General features: G+C 36.9%; 1 protein-coding gene across 1 annotated transcript in view; it reads right to left on the bottom strand.

Annotated features, from left to right (window-relative positions):
• LOC134678943 (proton-coupled amino acid transporter-like protein CG1139) overlaps positions 1 to 23,712 on the bottom strand; it is a 50,590-nt gene that overhangs the window by 7,645 nt on the left and 19,233 nt on the right. The window contains exon 2 of the mRNA XM_063537698.1: positions 1,669 to 1,754. Within this exon, the coding sequence (XP_063393768.1) occupies positions 1,669 to 1,754 (86 nt within the window). The remainder of the gene's footprint in view (positions 1 to 1,668; positions 1,755 to 23,712) is intronic.

Below are 23,712 nucleotides of genomic sequence, written 5' to 3'. Positions count from 1 at the left end.
GCTTTACATTATGAATTAGGTACATTATTTTGATATTGGAATGTAAAATTGAAATATAAATAAATGACTGTTTAATTAAGACAGACTGAAGCTTACTATAAGTTAATTAAAATTCTTTATCTCGGATGGAAATAAAATAATGAAAATTAGAGATATAAAGCTAAATCAAATTTGTACAAATCTCTTGTTAGAGCCAATCCCGAGCCTGAATAGAGATGGCGCATGGAGGGCCGCCACTGTGGGCTGAAAATGGCTCTTATACACATACAAATCGAAGTAATCATTTTTTTTATCAAAATGGCTTTTGTATTGTAATACTAGCTTACGATTTGAGATTACGAATTCTCATCAGAAATTACGAAGATATAGAATAAAAATTAGTGTTTTTTGAAATTCCCAAAAAAATAACGGATCAGGAACATAAAATCAAGATATCCGTCGAACTAACGTCATACAAAGAATAATTTGTGATTTTTTGGCATATTATTTAAGGGACTTTTCAGCATCTAAAATATAAAACAGGAGCATTCATTTGTGATATAACCCCGGATAGATACGGTTGTGCAAAGCTCTAATTTATAATAGCCTAATTTTTTTAAATATCATTTTGCACCGTAGCGAACGAAAGGCTAATGTTACTCTGTCGCACTAATACGGAAAGGTGATTAGCTAGCTATGAGGCAAAATCTCTATTTCAGGTTTCTGAATCTTTTTCCGAGAAACTCCCAATTTGACAATTTTCATTCCATATCGTTGTAAATTCATGAGTTTAGCATAGTAATACGGGGCTCAAGCCATTCAATCAAAGTACCTAAAAATTGATAACCTCAGATTGTATGAGTATGAAAGCCGATTGTCTGCCCGCAGAGCGCCGGGGCGGCTGCGCCGCCGTATGCGCCTGCGCAGACGCGCCAGAGGCGGCCACTCCCATCGTTAAGTATCAAAATTTTACCATTACCAAACAAAACAAATTAGAAAAACAAAATGGAAACCATAAAATGGAATGATGTACCGGTGTAAGAGTCCATAGCGAGATGGTCAAGGTCGGAGACCGACTTTAACCTCGTGAAGCAGCGCACGGCTTCCCGGAACGTCTCCGAACGGCGTCGAGCATTATTAGCTCGTTTTAAGGAGCAAGTACTTAACAATCAACATACAATATAAAATACCATTTTAACAACAAAACATTGTGAAATCATTATTAAAGATGAGAAACATAAAGCCCGCGCCTTACATGCCTTGTGCTCTATGAGTGCACCAGGGCGTAGTTATTATAGCTCTAATTCTGTAATAACTATTACCGAGTTACGTAAATTAACCTCGATTTTATAGCATTTTTAAAATAAAATTTTCTTTTCATTGTCCTGTTGAACAAAATTTTTATTATTATTAAGTTTTAAAACTCAACTCCATCGTGATGTTTGGACAAGTATGAGGTTAAGCTGTGAAGCATGCCATTTTTATTCACCTCCTAAATAAATACAAAGCATTCAGTCATAAACTTCAATGAAATGTAATTAGTAGTCTAGTGACGGTAAAGCCATGTAGTTGTATTAAAATCACTAAGTGATAGGATCTTCAACGAACAGTTGAATATTACTAGCAAAATAATGAAATATTTATGAAAATTTTGAGGATCAAATTTGTAAAGGAACTGTTTTAACTTACTTGACCATAACGATATCTGATAAGTCAGTCCTGACTCCTTTTTTCTTTGGGTCATACTCGGCTATCATCGGCCGCATTTGTGGTTTCTGAAACAAACAAATAAACCATTGTAGGTATGTATGTATGTATGTATAATAATGTTATTCGACCTCCATCCAGCGCTGGAGACGTCACGCAGCTGATGACGTCCCGATTGGCAAGCTGAACGGGGGCTCGCTTCATGCCGTGGTTAGCGCTACGCTACCATGTCGTGGGTATTTCGGCTCTTTTATAAATAGCACGCACTCGTGAACGCATGAGGCAAACTTGCAAATATATCCCCCGGCATCCAAACTTATACAGTGAAGAGATGGAACTATTTACATTTGCGACTTTTGCGTAATGCCAGCCCTTTCCGTTCCACATAAATAATTTGTAGACCTAATTTTGTGGCTTAACTTCTAGCTGATTTTCGAAATGCCTTCGAAACAACTATAACAAAGTAAGGTACAGTTAGGATTTTTGCTACATAAGATAAGTTAAAAATTATTAGCCGTTAGGCTAATCTGGACTTAAACTTCCTTAGACGTTGAAAATGGAAACTAAACTTGGATATATTTAATCAATTGGCAATGCCTATATCAATTTAGCTGATGAGTTGTAATCAAAAACTCGTCGTTGGTGAGGGTGCCATTAACATTAAACTCTAAAACTGTGTAGTTACGTTACATTCTGGATACATGAAGATTCTGGATTCGACACCAATACAAAGTGAGAGACAAAGTGGCGATATAGCGATATATTACTATCGTTCAATAATTTCATTTCGATATTGTTAACCATTGGAACAGGATACATTATTTGGTATGTATTGTAAGTATAGCTACATGTATAAATACTAATAATAATTCTAAATTATTTTCCTGTCGTTGGCGCTTAAAGAAATAATCTCGAATGAACCATTTTATACTGTTTTAGTACACTTCGTTTCAGTCACCTATCGAACATTACAAATTATATAATTTATCCTATTTATTGCAGACACTCGCGACAGTTTGCTGGCGAGAAACGGCAGGGGGCCGATTTTTGAATTTCGATCGCTCGATTTCGTCACTCTAAAATCGGTGGAAAACGGCGTAATGCTAATTCTTGAAATACGAGCATTCGAAATTTGGAATCTATTGGTATTGACCACTCGATTTCAATTCTAATCGTATAATTTAAATGCCTAGTACTGGAGATATTACTTAACGAAATACACGAAACGGAGTGGTCGAAATTCAAAAATCAGCCCGGCCGGGCCGGGCGGGAGCAGTGGCGAGCAGTCGTGTTGGAGGCCAAGACACACTTTGGGACGCTGCGCCAGAGGAGTAAGTAAGTATTGCAGACACGCCTGTGGTCAAGCCTATCCTATCATTGTGGCTATGTCAATATTTGCTACAAATAGGTGACGCTTATGTCCACAATCGAAAGCACGACATCGGCACAATATCTCCATTCAGCTCAAACCCAGAGTCAATTTTAGACCAATTCTAGTTGGTATAACTTGACTCTGAGAGGTGAAACAAGCATTGTGCTCAAACGGAGATCAAACTATATTGGTAGATATCTACATATGTTGGCATTTTCAATAACAACAAAGCGCGAGCGCTAATAAGAAATATAGTCAAGAAGTACCTATGACGACACACGTTAGGCGGGCAGTCAATGTGCGCAGTTTGTCTAAATCAATTGTGAAGGTCGCTGTAGCTGAAGAACTACTGTGCAAATTATTTGCCGATGAGTGACACGCCTCCCGTCATCTCGACATAACAAAAATAAACTCCGCGGTGTATAATTTTCTAGTTATCACATACCTAGTCACGACAATTGAGCATCGTGACTATGAAATATTTAATCATAATTATCTATAATGTGATCAGGACATTTTAACCCTGTTCCTATAATTTTGTTAGGAAAACATTGACAAACTAGCTCTCATTTCACAGTTAAGCATCTGCTGAAGTGCTATTATTTCTGCTAATATAATAGTTAATAAAAAATAGTAGATTGTTAACCAAGGGTTGAAAGGCACCCATTTCTGTCGAGATAGTTTGGCGCTCGAACGCAGTGAGAGCGCCAATAGTCCGAGACAGAAATGGTGCCTTTCACCCGAGTTAAACACTCTACTTTTCATATCGAATGCGAGGAAACCAAACAAGACAAGGCAATTTCGCAAAATCAGTAATGGAAGTACCTAATAGATCTACGGCCATGATTTATTTTCCTTAGGACTTACTTGCAATCGGAGACTTTACATGTGTGAAGATTAATAACCCCTAGCGAAAATCATTTAGATTGCAATATTTACGAAAACACACATTTTTCAACAAACTGCAGTTATTTTAAAATGATTTGTTCATTATAGTATGAAAATCAGCGGGATTGCCTCTTACTTTTTAATTTTATACTTTTTCGTTCTAAAAGCCGCAATAGACTACCGGACCGCACCGCGACCTTGGTTCGCCGCACCAAGTAATAACATAATAAAAGTATTTTAAATATTAAATAACAATTTAGTTAATAATATAAGTAATTTTTATCTTGTATTTTATTTTATTTTCATGAATATAGTGCTGAATAACTTTAAAAATCAATTTAATATCGTACAAACGTTTAACTGTGGCTGTATAAGATCCTGCCTCTGCTCATTTACGCAAGTGTAAGGTTTAAAAATAGTACATTTCGATGCTAGTGCGGAAGGTATGTCATTACTTCACGAGTACCGAGATATCTTGCCACGAGCCGCAGGCGAGTGGCAAGACTCGGGACGAGTGAAGAATGACATTTCCGCACGTGTATCGAACGACGTTTTTTAATACAGTTGCGAAAAAATAAGAAAAACATTGTTAATCGTACACTAAACAAAAGTGGTAAAAGTGACAGCTCGGTTAGACGTCGTCTTTAAGTATATTATATCTATGGGCGTTTGGCAGCTATTCCGTTAATCCATTCCAGTCAACTTATTAAGAACGGAATTTTCAATATTGAATATTAAAAAATAAACGTGTTATAATCATGAAGAGGTAAGTAATTAAATATGAAATATGTAATATTTTTCGTATTCTTACATTAACGGTAGGTTTTTATGCTGATTACGACGTTTAAAGGAAAGTAATATTAACACTCATCAATAAGTAGTCGTGAATTGGAACAAGCATAAATTTAAAAAAAATGGAAAAGTAAAAAGCACTAGTTCGAGATAACCAACTTTCCGCACGCTAAACAGCTACGTAAAGTAGCACTTTTTGAGCAACTGTATTAAAAAATATTTTTGGTGTATTCCTTTTGGTTCCCGCCTTATGAAATCGAGTTAATAGAATTCAACGAAAGAAATCAAGAATAATTTGTTTTTAACAATTCACTACATCATTTTTTATAAAAAAAGGATCAACGTGGGATTAGTAAAATTAAACAATTACCAAATTGTTCCAGGCGAGGAAATAAAGACACTATTTTTCCATTTTGTTTCCACCCAGTTGTTCGTGGGACGGGGACGCTGAGGAGTACACCACTTTTCTGCTCTAGAGCATAAACGTATCAATATCTGCGCACCTTTTAGAACAACAACGACCCACTTTCAGAGCATGAGATATGAAAAATAATTTAATTACATTTTATCGCCACATTTGGGCCACTAAGCGTATGATGGACGCAGTTATTCATGTTAATCATCTTTTTATGAATTGAAAATATTAAGTTAACATGAAACTCCCACAAATAATTGTATTTGTGGCAGTTTCTTCGTATTCCTCGTCATAATAATCTTACAAATAAAGCGGTTTTGGAGTTCTATAACCTCAAATACGAGTAAGTATTAGCTATACTATATTTTCAGCAATTCACATTTCTGGCCGCGTAGCCAAGATGCCGATCGCTTACGCTCCGTAGCGATCGAAACGCAACTGTCACTGTCGCACTAATATGGAAGTGCGATAGAGAGACATAATGGTTTTCGTTGTCGAAGCGATAGCGATTGTAACCTCGGCTAGGCCGGCTGATAGTGATAGGGTTACCTGACATTTATAGGTAAAGACATTTTGAGTATATTTTTTTTATTTAATTAATTTTAGTTTCGGAGATAAATGGGGGGATAGTCATTTTTTACCTATTTTCTTGAATACCTGGCTTCTAAACTGTTTATCCTAAAATTATAAAAAAAAATATAGGTACATATATGTATTTGAAATTATCATCATGGGATCTATTTGATATGTACCTAACACGATATAGTTTGAAAAACCTTATTTATTAATTTTTAAATTTATCCTCCATAATGTACCCCCGTGCTTTATATTCATTTGTTTACGTTATATGCCCGTCTTTGGGTCACAAACTTACACGTGTGTACCATTTTTCAACTTAATTGGCCCAGTATAGTTTCGGAGAAAATAGGCTGTGACAGACGCACGAGTGATCCTACAAGGGTTTCCTTTTTTCCTAGGAGGTACGGAACCCTAAAAATTTAGCATTATCCAACTTTTTACAAAACATAATATCTCCGAAAGTTAGAAATTATCATAAGGTACCTTTTCGCTTGGAATGTCACATAATAATATTTAAGTATGTATATCGTCCCAGTGGGGACTACCCACCTATAGTATCACTACAAGCTTTGTTTAGTTTGGTTGGTTTATTGGGGCTTAATACCTATTTAAATTTAGCTTTATATTAAGTGATGGAGGTTAGATTAAGTATTGTTTAATAAATGTAAGTCTAGTGTAATGACTATTGTGTAGCTGTAATATGTTTGACAATGTATGTTTAATACTAATCACATCAAAAACATAAATGTAAAAAAGGAGAGCCAAGTTCAATACAAAAAATATGCTTGGCTGTGGGGTTCGCCGCAAAAATAATGGAGATCTAAATGAGTGCCAAGTTCTATGCAAAATCCAAATATGTATTTATAGGAACAAAATAACATTATAAACAAGTATTAAACTCTATTTCTTTGCTTTATTGGATACCTATAACAATTGCTGTTATTTAAAAAAAATGCGAGATCTTAAAGCAGGTTAGATTTGACTTGGCCAGTTTTCATTACATCAGTCATTTTATAAAGTTATTCAACATATATATTTTGTAATTCTGATAAAAACTGGCCAAGCCAAATCTAACCTACTTTAAGATCTCACATTTTTTTTAAATAACAGCTATTGTTATAGGTATCCAATAAAGCAAAGAAATAGAGTTTAATACTTGTTTATAATGTTATTTTGTTCCTATAAATACATATTTGGATTTTGCATAGAACTTGGCCCTCATTTAGATCTCCATTCTTTTTGCGGCGAACCCCACAGCCAAGCATAATTTTTGTATTGAACTTGGCTCTCCTTTTTTACATTTATGTTTTTGATGTGATATCAATACTTTTTGTAAAGAAAACTAGGCAGGTATTGAGATTTAATGTTTTTTCTTGTGTTTCCGCTGCATGTTTTTTACTTCTGTTCTTTGTATTAATTATGTGGTGCCGCGCGCCGCCAACGACACACCGTTGGCCGGTTGTTTAGCGCGTATTACAGGTTTTTTGTATGGGGACCCCCCCTATTTTTAACTTTTTTTATTTTTAGATTTTTTCCTACGCTTGCACACAATTACCGAGCTGGATTCCAAATTTCATCCTTCTAGGTCATCTGGAAGTAGGTTAGGTTAAGGTACTATATGTCAGTCACACTAAAAAAGAAATTTGTATGGGGACCCCCCCTATTTATTAACTTTTTTTTGTTTTGAGATTTTTTCCTACGCTTACACACAATAACCGAGCTGGATTCCAAATTTCATCCTTCTAGGTCATCTGGAAGTAGGTTAGGTTTAGGTACTTATATGTCAGTCACAATAAAAAATGGTTTTTTTGTATGGGGTCCCCCCCTATTTTTTTATTTTTTTTTATTTTTAGATTTTTTCCTACGCTTTCACACAATAACTGAGCTGGATTCCAAATTTCATCCTTCTAGGTCATCTGGAAGTAGGTTAGGTTTAGGTACTTATATGTGAATCACAATAAAAAATGTTTGTTTTGTATGGGGACCCACCCTATTTTATAACTTTTTTTATTTTTAGATTTTTTCCTACGCTTTCACACAATAACTGAGCTGGATTCCAAATTTCATCCTTCTAGGTCATCTGGAAGTAGGTTAGGTTTAGGTACTATAAGTCTGTCAGTCAGTCTTAAAATTTACGACTTTTTGACCTTCATATCTTTATAACCGTTTGAGCTAGCTTCATGAAATTTGGGCTTCTAGATGTTCTTATGGATATAATTAAACACACGTAGTTTTATGTGTTTACGTTAAAGATGTTTCGAGTTATAGAAGGGTCAAAAGTGGCACCAAGTGGTTCGTGTAATATTACACTTGGCGCTGGCTAGCCAGTTCCTTTGCTTGAACTTGGCTTGACACGCTGCCGCGTGTCTAGATACTATGTACTACTACAAAATACTTATCTGAAATTTAAATTTTCGTAATCTTTTGTTTTGATATTTAGCGTTTAGTCTAATATTTAAATATTATGGAACCTTTGCGCAACTAATATGTCTATATTGGCACTTGACCAGATTTTTAATAAGTTAGTGTGTTTTCTTGGCAAAATTTCAGCTATATTTTTGCGTGTTATTTTCATGGCATCAAAAATAAAGATTTAATATTCACGTTCAAAATCAACTTTCTATATTTAACTCTACTTACATATACCGGAAATGTTAAATTTCCACGTACCTATGAATTTTGTGATACCTAATTGTGTTTGCAATAAAATTTTTGCAAACTAGTTTTTATGCAGGGGGGGGAGGGGTCATTTATATCTGCAGCTTACTGTACATGATATTTGGTACTAATTTAATAGAGCGTACGGATAATTACGGAACCCTATACTGAGCATTGCCCGGCATGGTCTTTACCAATTTTTAACTAGTGTTTATAATCATTCCAAACAATGAGGTCATATTTAGCAACGGCGGCGTCATAAAAATTAGGTACTGTAGCTCAAACGTACAAACCAAACATGTTAGTTACATAGTGTCTACAACACAGTTAGGTGTAATAAAAATGAGTCACTGGTACCTAGGTATACCTGAGTGATATGCAGGTTAATTGGTCATAGTTAAGGATGGCATATTTGAAGTAAATCTGTACACTAGTTCATGAAATATTCATAAAAACTAATAATAGTTTTATAAGGTTCTCAATCGAAATATGTATTTTCTTTACTTTTTAGGGTTCCGTACCTCAAAAGGAAAAATCGGAACCCTTCACTTTGTTGTCCGTCCATCCGTCTGTCCATCCGTCCGTCTGTCAAGAGTTCAAGACTCTTAATCTCGGGAACGCGTGGAGATATTGAGTTGAAATTAAGACCTAGGGACCTCAGGTCTAGGGTCCTATGAAGCTGTGAAAAAATCTAACTTTTAAATCAACGTAAAAATATACGACCGATTATGCCGCAAAACATCAAGGAAATCTAAATTTATACACTATATCCATTGATCTATGGAGAAATCGTAAACTCAATTTTTTTCATAAAAACATAAGTTAAATTTATACGGAACCCTCGGTGGGCAAGAACGATTCGCACTTCCAACCAACTTTTCCAACTTCTTAAATTAGTGTCTGTGTCTGTATACACAATAATAAAGAGAGATTTTTTTATAGGTATACGAATTCAAAATAAATTAAAACAAAAAAATAATTTGATTGTCATGGTATTGATTTTATTTAAAAGATATTCTTATGCATATGCATGCATTAGTTCTTAAAAATGATTTCGGGCATATGGGCGCCACGGCTGGCTCGAATGAAGCGTAATCGGGAAGTCCAACTTTCGACCACTTTTTCGAACAACCGGGTCCGTATATTGGCAATAACGCGGCGAATGTTGGCTTCCAAGTGGTCCATTGTCAAAGGCTTATCTGCGTAGACCTGTGATTTCACATATCCCCAAAGAAAGTAATCCAGTTACGGGAAATTATGCGCTCATCGAATGTTTCCCGCAATAAATTGATGGTGTCACGCACTATGTGGCATGTTGCACCATCTTGTTGAAACCACAGCTCTGCCACATCAATACCATTCAACTGAGGAACAAAAAAGTTGGCAATCATGGCTTTATACCGGTCTCCATTGACGCCATTGACGGCAACGTTCTGACCGGTATCTTCTTTAAAAAAATATGGGCCAATGATTCCTCCTGCCCATAAAGCGCACCAGCAAACAGTGACTTTCAATGGATGTAACGGCGTCTCAACAAAGGTTTCTTCACTCCAATTTCGGCAATTTTGCTTATTGACGTAGCCGTTCAACCAAAATTGAGCCTCATCACCGAACAAAATTTTGCATTGAAAACGTGGGTCAAGCTGGTGAACTGAACCATGATTTTCAAAATAAATTTACACAATTTTTAATCGTTGTTCTGAAGGTCTGTTCATTGTGAAAATGGCAAAACGTACTGACCACAAATATCCCGTCGCTGTTAAATTAACTATCACTAGAAACAGTGTGACCAATTTAAAAACCAAACCTCTAAAAAAACATCCTTTAGTAAACATAATATACAAAGAATCAGATAATATTTTTTCATTGCAAACGAGACAAACGAGTTCACCATTACGAAAGGAACAAACAAAAGTAGCAAACTTATCAAGTTATCAAATTTATCAATCACTAAAAAACCTTAAGCCCCCTCCAGACTATGCGCGTGAATCGCGGGCGAAGCCGCGAACGCGAGCGTGGAGTCCTGAACGCAGACCTCCGAAATCGAGCAAATAAAATTTGTATTTTAAATTGCAAATGCTTGACACTTCGCTGAGCTAAAAGATCCATGTTGTATGTAAGGGTGTTACCACACCAATCGATCGATTGACTTTTCTGGGTAGAAACTATCGATGGACGTAGACTGTTCCATGTCGACGTCGATCGATGCCATCGATTGATTGGTGTGGTAACACCCTAAAAACTTCGCTTAGCTTCGCTCGCATAAAGCAGCAACAAATTGACACGTATACTTTAGACTTAAAAATAATGTAATATCACTAAAAAGCGCATCTGGTATTTGACTGAACTTGACTGAAGTCTTCATAACCAATAATAAAAACGTTATACATATGCATAAATAAGTACCCACGTAGTTACTCCTGGTGTTACGCGAACGATAACTACTTACATCCTCGAGCAGCGAATCAGGAAGACCCCATCTTAAAATGTTATTACGCGAAATTGATCCAGCCGGATTAGAATGATTTAGCACTTAGGTTTCAGATTACGGCGCAAAGTTTGTGACAACTCTGACAACAGATGTGGGCAATTCGATTTGTTTGTCTACTTATGAATGTATTAGCGTCACTAACTATTTAGCGCTGGGTTATTGATGGTAGGTCACTATCACTACCCATTCGGTTTGAAATCGAAGTCAAAAAAAAAATACCTAAATGGAAGATGTCAAAAACTAATCTTACGTAAGTAACTCTACGAGTTGACCGGCTCGTTTGAAGAGGAGTAATTGATGAAGGGCAAAGCCATTTAAGGTGAGAAATAGATAATTAAGGGGCTCGCTCCATATAAATTCGCTCACCGTCTTATTGTGACAGCCTTGGGTAACCTATCCTTAACCCGTGGTAACTTTCGAAAAATGTTCGTTCTATGTATGGTTGAGATGCGAAATTTTCATTTGACTGATCGCAATATGTCCACAAGAGTTAAAACATTCTAAACTTTTGAAAAAGCCGTTTGCTTAGGATGAGTTAGATCGGAGACCGTTTTGATAATTCGCCGAATTTGAATTATGGCGTAATCCGCGCAATAAACAATCAAACATCGGAAATAATATTCCATACCATAGTGATATAATAGAGAGCTTTTCAGACGAGTACCATGCAAGATATTGTTGGGAGACAATTAGTGTGAATAAAGGGTCACTTATGACATGAACAGACAAGGAAAGCTACCTATATAAAACCTTGATATTTCTGTCTTGTTACAAAGGAAAGCTTAGCCGGTGTTGCTCGAAGGCTCTAACAGTTTGGTTTCGTCAAAGGAGGCCAGTGTTTAATACCAAACTCAAAACAGCACAGGGGTCACTGACATGTTACAGTAAATTAAGATGGTATGTGTGAACTGTGTTTGTGTGTGTATTGGGGCAATTTGACAGAATCTGTAAATTTACCCTCCTCTACCTGCTCTTAAAGCGGCTTCTCAGCTAGAGTCTGTGCGGAAACAGAAGAGTTGTGGAATGTATGGGACCCAAGACCCAATACATTCCACTACTCTTCTCTTTACGAACAGACACTATCATTTTTTATTATGATCGGATCAATATGAAGAAATTAGGAGGTATGTCTAAATTTATCACGGAACAAACTACATATCAAAAAACCAGAGTCCAGAGACAGTCGTGGAACACGTGGAAATAGAAGAAACTTCTTTGAAAAAAGCGTTAATAAAAATCAAGATTTGTTTACTGATATAATTCTTTCAATTCAAATTTTGTTACGAATCACGTCGGGTTACATCGGTTAAAATGTTTGTATACAAGTTCCAGAGATAATATTTACAAGCGGTCGGCTTGCCAACGGACGGGCGCTACTATATTAGAGGTGCCCCTAGCACCGCCCGCGCCGCTCACTAACGCACGTGCACGTGACGCTGCCAATACTAAAAATATCCTAGTTAGTGTATGTCGCTTAAGGGTTGAATGAGTATCTGATGAGTTCAGTGTGATAGTACTTATCTAAATATTATGTTAATTAACTACCTAGATATTAATTTTTTTGTATAAAATATTTCTAATACTAACAAAACCCGAACGTAGTAAAAATTTATACAGAAGCTTTAGCTTTTCTCCTGGGTCATCACGTAGAATTAAGAGTATAACATCATTAAGACCGATTTGACCTTGTCCATAGAGCATTGAAAATACAGGCAAGTAGTACGTGCTTTCCACTTTCCCCAAAAAAAGGTACCTATATAGATAAACACAATATGCAATCCATTTGTATGTAAGAAATACCTAGATTGAAATGTATCTACGCAAGCGAGTTTTACTTTAAATGGTATGGGGTACGGGTTCATTTAAGTGGATATGAGTGAAGAGGGATACGTTTAGTAGATCGAACTGTTTGTGAGCCGTGAATGAAGATTGAGCCCGAGGGCACAATAGCGCGTCACGGTAGCTGAATAACGCGGCCTTGTTTTGCCGGAAGTTAATACTTACAGCTGCGACAGATTTTTACATTAATTCCACTGCGTCTGGCTGCTAACCGACGATTCTCCAAAAAGAGACGCCAGAAGCATAATTTAAATAGCAATTCTTACATGTTAGGGAATATATCAAACTCATAACAACAATGTTATCATTTTGATACATACTGCCTCCTGTTATTTGTAGTTAGGAACCCACCAAGTTGATGTAATTCTGCTATATTATTCATTACAAAGTGCGTTAGATATTTTAATCAAATCGAAAGCGAGACGATTTTAATTGCATACCGTACAATTTTCACACGGTTGCACGAAGCGAGAACAGCGCGTTACGCTATCAGCGTCAGTAAAGCAGTAGGCCCTTCCCGATGATGCCACGACCAAGGCCAATCCAATCAGTGCGGATGTCAGTCCCCTCTCATCATCTCATACTGGGAACATGAGCTGACAATTTACTTATGCGCACCTACGTGGAACTGATCAGGAACGACGTAAAGCGTCTAATTATTCTGTTTATTTGCGCAATCAGTTCCAAGTGCTTTGATTTGCTTCGCTCGGTGACTTCCAGATTATTAGACTCCTGTCGCATATCAACAAGATTATACAAGGTATGGCTAGGTTGAGATACTAAGGTGCAGATATTATTCTGCATACTTATAACTTTATAATTCTTAGTATGTTATTCGCAACGTATTAACGTATAAATCGGAATCGGTGCAATCGTAATTAATGCTAATTAATCATTGGGGCTGAAATTGTTTATACCGATTCCGTTAACACCACTCCGCTACAACACCAAATGTGTTGTAAAAGTTACGATGTCTTGGGATTATATTATAAGGAATATTACTTTTGGACTGCGTCTGCAGCAGCGTTGCTGCAGTGTGGGAAAAGAGGGAGAATGTAACCTTGGGGCTCATAATACAGAACATACCTACCGATTTTAAATATTGTGGTAGGTGCTAAATTAGCTGAAGATGCTAAATTTGGAGTTATTCGAGCGTCGTTGATACCTATTGGAATCGTATTGATCAGATGATAGGAAAAATATGGTTATATATCGTATTATTATCCAGTGATCTAATTGCGCTATTGGTGGTATAATTGTGCTGTTACTTAATTAAGGAAATGCGTTCCTTAACCTGACAGTTACAATTTCGAAACCCGTTTTCACATTGTAACCGTCGTAAACTGCGCACAAATAATTGTCATATTAAGTACTTAATAGCATTAACTTGGGCTTAAATGACCAAATTCACAATCTACTTAACCATTTTGTAACCCCCTATCAATCAACGGACATACATAGATGGCTAAAAGTCATAGAATCACGGGTAGCAAAATATCACTCATATCTTAATCTGACACGCTCGAGTAACCACAAAAATTCCCTCCTGGGTTCCCCTACCGTTGTCGAGGTATATTAAGTTTAGGCTCTACCTTTTTGCTATTCATACTTTAAAATTTATAGGTAACCTAGTAGAACCTATCAGGCCGTCTAGGTTTTAAGGAAACCTTACGCGGCGGGTCAGTTGAGTAGTCCATTCTAATATGTAGGTGAGGGAGAGGACCGGCCGTTTTTCCCCGTGACGTCACCGTCTGCACGCTACGCGCCGGCACCCCACTCTGGCGCCAGCCCGGCATGCCAACCCCGCGGTACGAGTATAATGTGCGCTGCTATTATACAAGGGTGGTTGATGTGTTTTATTGATACAAAACAATCATCAAGTGAAACTTGTAGTAATTATCAAAAACTTATCTAAAAAAACAGGCATGGCAGCATTTTTTGTGGTGCTAAGAAAGATTGCATTAGATGGGTGGTTTTTCATATAGGTATGTAAATAATTCCAAATGGTCCCCGATCCAAGTATGACAGAGGTATGGGAATACAATATACCACTACAAGCACCCACTTTTCAATGGCTTAATTTAATATATTATTATTATTTAATTATATTTTTACTCCAATCTTGTAAGTTAAACGACCACTTTCAGATATCTAATTGAGTTGAAATTTGGCGTCCTTCCATAATTCCGATGACAATGCAATAACAATAGTACACCTATTTTATGCAGTAATATTAGTACTAGGCAAGTAGGTACATGGAGCTGGATGGAAAAACACTATAACATATTGAGTTTAGGCTCATTAGAAAGGTCTCGACGAGGAATTGTTAGAAAAACATAGTACAGCAAGACGAGGAAGTAAAGTCAGCATGTATCAAAAATATTAATCAACAGTAGTTAATAAAAATAATAACTTTTATTTAAAAAAAAGTTTCAGAAAACCAGAGGCTTCAAATTTCGAGTATTAACCCGAAGTACCTCAACTACCGAGATATCCCTATAGTATGCACTTGCATTAGTAAGTACATTTATAACGAATTGTTGAATAACATTGCATTGCAGTGCATTCAGACAAATCAAACAATGTAACAATTAAACCCACCATCGATGCAATTCAACATTGCAACCATTCTAGGAATAAAAAAAGTCACTGTCACTGGATAGACAGGCATCATCTTTACATTGTTCTAAAAAAAGTGTAGTGTATGTTATTTAAGAATATGTAGTTTGAAATAGACCCTACTCCATAGTTTCCTTCCATTTAATGTTGCAATGAATGAGTTTTTTGATGTAGAGTCAAAAACAGAAATTCACAAGTATTATTACATTCCTGAAAGATTTCATCAGACAAGGCAATTAAAAGACTGAAAGTCGTAATTAAATTATTTTATATCAATCCACAATATTTTTTACAACAAATTTATCAACTCTACTGTCTATATGTAGTATAATTATATAAAATTATTTCCCATTGAAATAAAGCATACACTCGGCGGCAATAATTCAATACCAATTTGATCCAATTTCCATATGATTGTTTGCTCTTGATTATCTCGGTATGTGCTCGGGTTTTAAAACACATACAAGAATAGAGCCCAAAGCAGGCCGCTAGATAGCAGCTAGAGTATGTGTCTTCCGCACAGTTTGGAACGTGTTTCGGGGCCAGGAGCGCGGAGCACGCAGCGGGCACGTGCTCGCCGCATGCGCGCGCGCCGATGGCGGCGGGGGGGTGCGCGGCATTGCTGTCGGCGCTTCTATTCGCTATTTTGCACACTAACAAAAACTAAGTTTCGGCTGTCACTGATTTTAATGACCCGCCAATTGAGCTGCTATAATAGCCTTCCTACCAAAGCTTATAACGATTTTAAAGGCCCTCTTATATTTTTATGCGCACGCAGACATAAACTTCTATGCAGAGGTAAGCTGAGCGAGTAGCGTGTTGAGTGAATCTCAGTTTCTAATACAGAAACCCGTGTCTTTATCCTACATCATTACTAGATGTCACTCTGAATAAGATGATCATTATACTCGTCGTGAAGGGCCTCCTGATTAGATCTTCCGTTAATGCGTGAAGTGGTTTATTTATATATCTTTATTCTTCAAGAGCGCGAAAGTGTTCGTTCAAGTAGCTAATTATGACGCATTTGATTTATGATGACTGATAGAAAACTACAGATCTTTGCGTACTGATTGTAAATAATGGTTCTATTTTTATTATTAGCTAAGCCACAAACATCTATATTGTTTTTTCTAGACCAGGTAGAGTATTCATTTCCTTGAGGCACCTGTCTAGGAAAAATCCGGAAGGTGAGTGATGTTACTTCGCTTCAATGGTCAGATCTTTGTAAACAAACTACCGTAATACCATAATTAGCCCGCGCTCTAGATACAACTACACTATACTTAATAGATACTTATGTACCTCTTAATAGGAACTGAATACTTAAGAATATTTCAAAATTCCTACACAACCTCACAATTGCTATATACTTATTTACCTAAACGAGCCTACAACTATATAAGTATTTTTCCTGTACATAGATACTGGACTTTTATAAACTTATTAACGGGGAAAGTCATGAAGTCATCAGTTCTGAAGAAACCGCGGAAAATAATTTTGGAGGACAGAAATAACAAGAATTTTACTGACTATTTGACTGACAAAATGACAGGATTGTTGGATGTTTCACTGCTGGGCAAAGGCCTCCCCCATAGGCTACCGATCCTCCCGATTAAGTGCAGTATTCGTCCAGTTGCTGACAAATGCGTCCAGGGTCGTCCCTTCATCTCCTACGCCCACCACTCCGGTGTTACGTGGCTAGTTTAGCTTAGGTCTGTCAGGGTACATATGTCGTCCTATCTGCCCAGTCCCACATTAGCCCGGTGGTTTTGACTCCAAAGTCGACAATGCCTATCTTGTAACGCAACGTAGTGTTTTGTATAATTCTCTCTGGGATATTTTTACTCTAGTTGAGCTTGGTATAAACTAATATAATATTAATTATACACTTAGTTATAATCAATAAAAAAAATTGGATTTCTTTGTAAATAATAGAATTTTTTTAACAGACGACCGGTCTGGCCTACTGGGTAGTGACCCTGCCTGCTAAGCCGATGGTCCTGGGTTCGAATCCCAGTAAGGGCATTTATTTGTGTGATGAACACTAATATTTGTTCCTGAGTCATGGGTGTTTATAAGTATGTATTTATCTATATAAGTATGTGTATCGTCGCCTAGCACCCATAGTACAAGCTTTGCTTAGTTTGGGGCTAGGTTGATCTGTGTAAGATGTCCCCCAATATTTTTTTTATTTTTTTTTATTTTTAATCATGAACTCAAAGGGTAGGATTTTAGGTAGGTGGGAAATGACGATTTCGCACGTTTTTAGTGTTCAGTACAAAACTTTGTTTACGGAACACTTATTTTATTTTTATTTAATAATTGATTAAGTTTATATCAATTCTAAACTAGGCGTAATTTACGTATCACAGAAACATAATAAAAAAAAAAGAACAACGGGTTGCACTCTGGGAGTGCCGACAGGAGTGAAAACTCAATGACTAGTCCAAAATGTCTGCAGCACTATGTGTAATTGACCCATCCTCCTTTTTATTGAAAAACTTTAGTTCTGAAATTGCTGGCCAGTGAGCTTAAATTTGTAGCGTTAATTGTTTAAAATTCGAATAGAAATTGTAAAGTTACCTTGCAGACCTCGCATCTAAATATATTTGGTCATGATATTTTGAGTTTTATTCACCAGTAATAGAGTTCACTTTTATTAGCGATTTCATCAAGATGTAGCTTTATTGAATTACATATATAAAATTAGAATGTAACTGTGAGGTCCTCGTATTTCAGCCCGTACAAGATTAGAACATTGAGCTTTATTGCTTAATATAAAAGTACAGTTTTAAATAATTGACCTGATTATGATACGTTATGACTAAAGTTTTTTGGTGAATAACATTGTCCGTGACACATGACGTCAGCGTTACGTTACGCGTTACGCTGAATCGAGTTTATCATTTTTTTCCCACCTCAAAAAGTGCTCAGCGCCGCTAAAGAAGTTTTCATTTCAATAATACTTAATGTTGCGAGACTCAGAGATGATAGATGGACTGAGAGAGTATTGCACTGGCACCCTCGCGAGGTGACAAGACCAAGACGCCGCCCAAAACGAAGATGGGTAGATGATATAGCGAAGATAGCTGGAAACACATGGACTCGACAAGCAAAAGACAGAGACGATTGGAAGGGCTTGGAGGAGGCCTTTGCCCAAAAATGGGTACCTCACCTTTAATAATATGATGTGTAAAACCACCCAAAATTTGTGATATTTGTGAGAATAAAAGGCTTAAATAAATAAATAAAATAAATACTTAACTTGTTAATATAGTAATTTTGACACTTTATTTGGGCTCGGTGACCAAATCGGTAAGAAACGGTAGAACGGCCCTAATATCCGGAGAGGAAAATGGGAACTACGTTTTATGAAGAATCGGCTATCTTCTTAAAATATTACCAATTGAGCATACATGAAGGTAGGTAGGCAATGTTAGCCGCCCAGTCCGAGCGCTCTCACTACTACAACGCGACGTGTTTATAAATCGAACGCGGCGCATGTTGACACATATTGCGGTCTACAACCGCTTCAAACCGGTGAGCGAAGTGCTGTTACAGCATTATTCATTAATGTTTGATAGTTGAAACATATGTTTCTTTAATGTGTCTTGTTCAATATTGACATTCGTTAAATTTTCAGGGGAATCCCGAGAAAACACCGAGCTTTAATTTTAACGAAAGTTAGTAAGATTATTATGTGATATGTCATATTATTTTCGATTTAGTTTTTTGAGAGCTTGTGACTCCCTAGGTAGTTTTTATGCGGCTAATGTAGCAATGTCCCCGACTCAGTGTCAACACTGTCAACTGTCAGTAATAAATTTACTGAATTTGATTTGAATTGAACAGACTCCAACCACCCTAATTTGCGCCAACTTTGCACTCGTGGCCGAGCCATACTTCACTTGAAACTTGGCGGGTGAGTTAGCGGTGTACGGACTCGATACATATTTATTTAGCGGTCATGTCGCGATTTGTGATGGTTGCCATAAAACAGACAAATTTAGATAAGGTATAGTTAGATAAATATTTTAGAGAGTCCAAATATTGTTTATAACATTTGAAAAATATCTACACATAAGAGTCATTTCGCCAGGTCACCGTCCAGTGACTGTTTCCGTCCACTTGGCGTAGTTGCCACACAAAGAATTGTGTATAATTTTAATATAAATTGCATATTTATAAGTAATTCTGGAATTTTGGCAATTCTTGAAATTATCAAAAATTATTTGTGGCAAATACGCCAAGTGGACGGAAACAGGCACTGGACTGTGAACTGACGCATTGACCCTAGTTACATCGTGTTCTTGATACCAAGCATTTTAATTAACAATAAAAAAAATAAGTTCGGTAGGTAATTAAACGTCCTTCATGGAACAGCACACAAACAGTTATAATTGTTATAAAGTGAACTTGGACCCTTTAAATTGATTCTGGATACAGTCGCATGGCTAGCAGAATGTTCTTACCTATGATATCAATTATTAGCAATCTAGACAATAACGTTCACAGTCATGATTTGAGTCAGCTACTCATCGTCTTCTAACATATTTCCGCACTCACATAACTCACAGTCGGGTAAAACAGAAAATTGTGTTCGCGTCTTTTCTGTAGACATACACAAAAGTTAAGGGCTATAAAGGTTATTTTTTTTATTTAACCCTTATTCACGTGAAAAGGTAAGTACTCCTTTTATTTAGAGAACTATGATAAAATCATTACCTAACTACATGCCCACAAGCTGTTAAGCCCACAGGAGAGAAAACTAGTGTATTCGCGCGAACTGTACATTTTTCTCTCCTGTGGGCAATAGTTAACAGCTTAGGTAATGTAGGTAATGTAATGATTTTATCATAGTTCTTTAAATAAAAGGAGTGCCTTTTCACGTGGATAAGGGTTAAATAAGAAAATTTACCTTTGTAGCCCTTAACTTTTGTGTATGTCTAGTTGTCTACAGAAAAGACGCGAACACAGTTTTATGTTTGACCCATTCATCGATTAATTCTATAATATTAGAACACTCGTAATAACTATATAACATTTTTAACCGACTTCCAAATCCCAAAGGAGGAGGTTATCAATTCGGTTGTATGTTTTTTTTTATTTTTATTTTTTTTATTTTTTATGTTTGTTACTTTATATCTCCGTCATTACTGGACCGATTTTGAAAATTATTTTTTTGATTGTATGTATATGCATACAGATTGGTCCCGTTTTTGTCAAAATCCAGTTCTGATGATGGGATCCATGAGGAATCGACGGAACTCCTCAAATCTTAAAGGCATACATATGGTGATTTTTGTGTTTTTATCAACAAATCAAGCATATACATTCAAAAACGTGACATTTGATGAAGTGGAACTGCTGATGATGATCAGAACGGAACTCTTCAACGACGCATAGTTCACCTTTGGCGATTTGTCCTCTTCGTTATGTTTGTTAAGCAAGTTAAGTTTTTAAGCCACAATTTTGTCAAGCTTGAGTTCTGATGATGGGATCCATGAGAAATCGAGGGAACTCCTCAAATTTTAAAGGCATGTGTATAGAGATTTTTGTATTTTCATCAGAAAATCAAGCATTTTCATTAAAAACTGTCGCATTTGATGAAGTGGAACTGCTGATGATGATCAGAACGGAACTCTTCAACGACGCATAGTTCACGTTTGGCGATTTGTCCTCTTCGTTATGTTTGTTAAACAAGTTTAGTTTTTAAGCCACATTTCTGACAAGCTCGAGTTCTGATGATGGGATCCATAAGGAATCGAGGGAACTCCTCAAATCTTAAAGACATGCGTATAGAATTTTCTGTATTTTCATCAGAAAATCAAGCATTTTCATTAAAAACTGTCGCATTTGATGAAGTGGAACTGCTGATGATGATCAGAACAGAACTCTTCAACGACGCATAGTACACGTTTGGTGATTTCGAATTTCGATTTTGACTTGGACTCGTACCCGGATCCGGTTTGGACCCGGACCTGGACCTGGACTCGGACTCGGACTCGGACCCGGACTCGGACCCGGACCCGGACTCGGACCCGGACTCGGACCCAGACCCGGACTCGGACCCGGACCCGGACCCGGACTCGGACCGGGACTCGGACCCGGACTCGGACTCAGAGACCCGGACCTTGACCCGGAAAACCCCTATGATACCTAAACTAAATAAACCGCTATGATTACCTACCATAAAATGTAGGTATAAAGTATGATGATGCCAAACCCCTCCCGCTCAAACCCCCGTACACCGCACCGCATGCGCCGTTAAGTGGGTTAGGTTAGGTTTGAACTGCGATCCTCACAGAACCGAACAAAAGTGGGTTAGGTTTGGTTAGAACTGCGAGCCTTACAGAAACGAAATGCTACTAGATAATTTTTAAGAAAAAAAAACCGACTTCTATGGGGCCCGGTGAAAGATTATGGTAGATGGTGCACTATGTAGAAAAGGAGGTAAAACCAGTACTTTCTAGTAGCATTTCGTTTCCGTAAGGGTCGTCCCAACTAGCAAAATAGTCGTATAAGAATTGATTTACTCAGCCTGTAATCGTATAACAGCCGAGTTACGGTTGTTGAAACACCAATATATCGTATAATAGCGGTTAACTCGACTATTTAGCAATTTTCGCTAATTAGTGCTATAATCATGTCGTATAAACGTTTATAGCACTATCTTTTAGCACTTTTATTCCACCTTTTAATAAATGCTGAATTAGCGCTACTAAATCACTTTTATTCAGCATAATTGTTCTATTAAAATCATATAACAGCTATAGAATAGCTAATTGTCTGAATAAGGCGCTTTAATACAACTGTTACTCAACTCTCTTCTCTGTTGCTATAAAAGCCTATTAAAAGCAATCCAATAACCATTTGGCAACAATGCTGCTGTAACAGCGCGCTTATATCATAATTCGGGTAATGGGGCTCAAACCGCTGTTATAGGAGCTGAAGTGTATTTACAGGTTTTATTCAAAATGTATTCAGCTTAGAGTACTTTTAAAGAGTTTTGAACTACATTTACAGCACAAGTCAGCCATGTTGTACGTTTCAATATAGTCCGGTGGCCAACTGCATGAAACCCTACCTGATAAAAAAATAGAAAATCCTACTCTGTAGGGGTAGCTGACTTTTAGTAGCATCAACTGCTCTTGGTCGGCCGCGGCTTAATTTCGCAAATTTTGCGTAAATGGCAAAATAGTGGCACAAAAATTCATCAAAAAAAAAACCCCATCGTATAATAGAATGAAACTTGCAGGGTAGGATAGCTGCCTTTGAGGACAGCAAAACAAAAGTGGTCAGCTACATCCTGTGTTGGCAGGTTCCTGTGTTCGACCGAATTTGTGGTACCACGTGACAACTACAATTTACCTCATCGAAAAATAGAATGAAAAAAACTGATTGTAATACCTACATTAAATTTGTTGACGTATGTCTTGGTCGGCCTCACCTTAGCCTGATAGCTTTTGCAGTCCGTCCGCATTAAAAAAAATGGCAGCAATCCTACCATACAAGTGACATTCTATTTTTCGATGAAGTAAATTGTAGCTCACGTGGTACCACAAATTCGGTCGGACACAGGAACCTGCCAACACAGGATGTAGCTGACCACTTTTGTTTTTTTGATGAATATTTGTACCACTTTTTTTGCCATTTGTGCAAAATTTGCCAAGTTAAGCCACGGCCGACCAAGAGCAGTTGAAGCTGCTAAAAGTCAGCTACCCCCACAGAGTAGGATTATTCTATTTTTTTATCAGGTAGGGTTTCATGCAGTCGGCCACCGGACTATAAATCCATAAACATGGCGACAACATGTGCTATAAGTGTAGCAGTAAACGCAGTTACTCGACTTATAGTCGAATTAATGAGATATAACAGAAACTAGATCGTGTAAGCAAATTTTTACTTATTTTAATTAATATTTTTTTATTGAAATTTAAGAAAATAGGCGGCCCATGAATATATATGAACCAGTGCCTTTGGTTTTATCAATAAAGTATTTTTCGCGCTAGGTTTTACTGTATTACGTGTACTTACAGACAGTAAAAACTTATGTACACAATCACGGTAAAAATAAATGTCATGGATGACAGCAGTAAAAAAATACTTAAGTACCTTTTTGTTTTATTAGACACTTGAAGACGATTAGGCCTCAAACTTAATCAAATAATTGAAATATAATCGCTTACCTGAGGTCGTTTTTAGCACATATTTGTTGAATAAAAGCATTTACTGCACTCTTACACATTCAAAATGCCGAGTAAAAGCAATTCGGCTACTTTTACGAAACATTTTTGCCGAGAAAAAGCAGTGCGGTTGCTTTTATAGAACACTTTCACTGAGTAATAGCAAATTGATAATGTTTATAGAACA

Source organism: Cydia fagiglandana, chromosome Z (assembly GCF_963556715.1).
Source record: "Cydia fagiglandana chromosome Z, ilCydFagi1.1, whole genome shotgun sequence".
NCBI classification, from domain to species: domain Eukaryota; kingdom Metazoa; phylum Arthropoda; class Insecta; order Lepidoptera; family Tortricidae; genus Cydia; species Cydia fagiglandana.
Note: the sequence above shows the minus strand (reverse complement) of the source record. Positions and strands in the feature narration are given on the sequence as shown.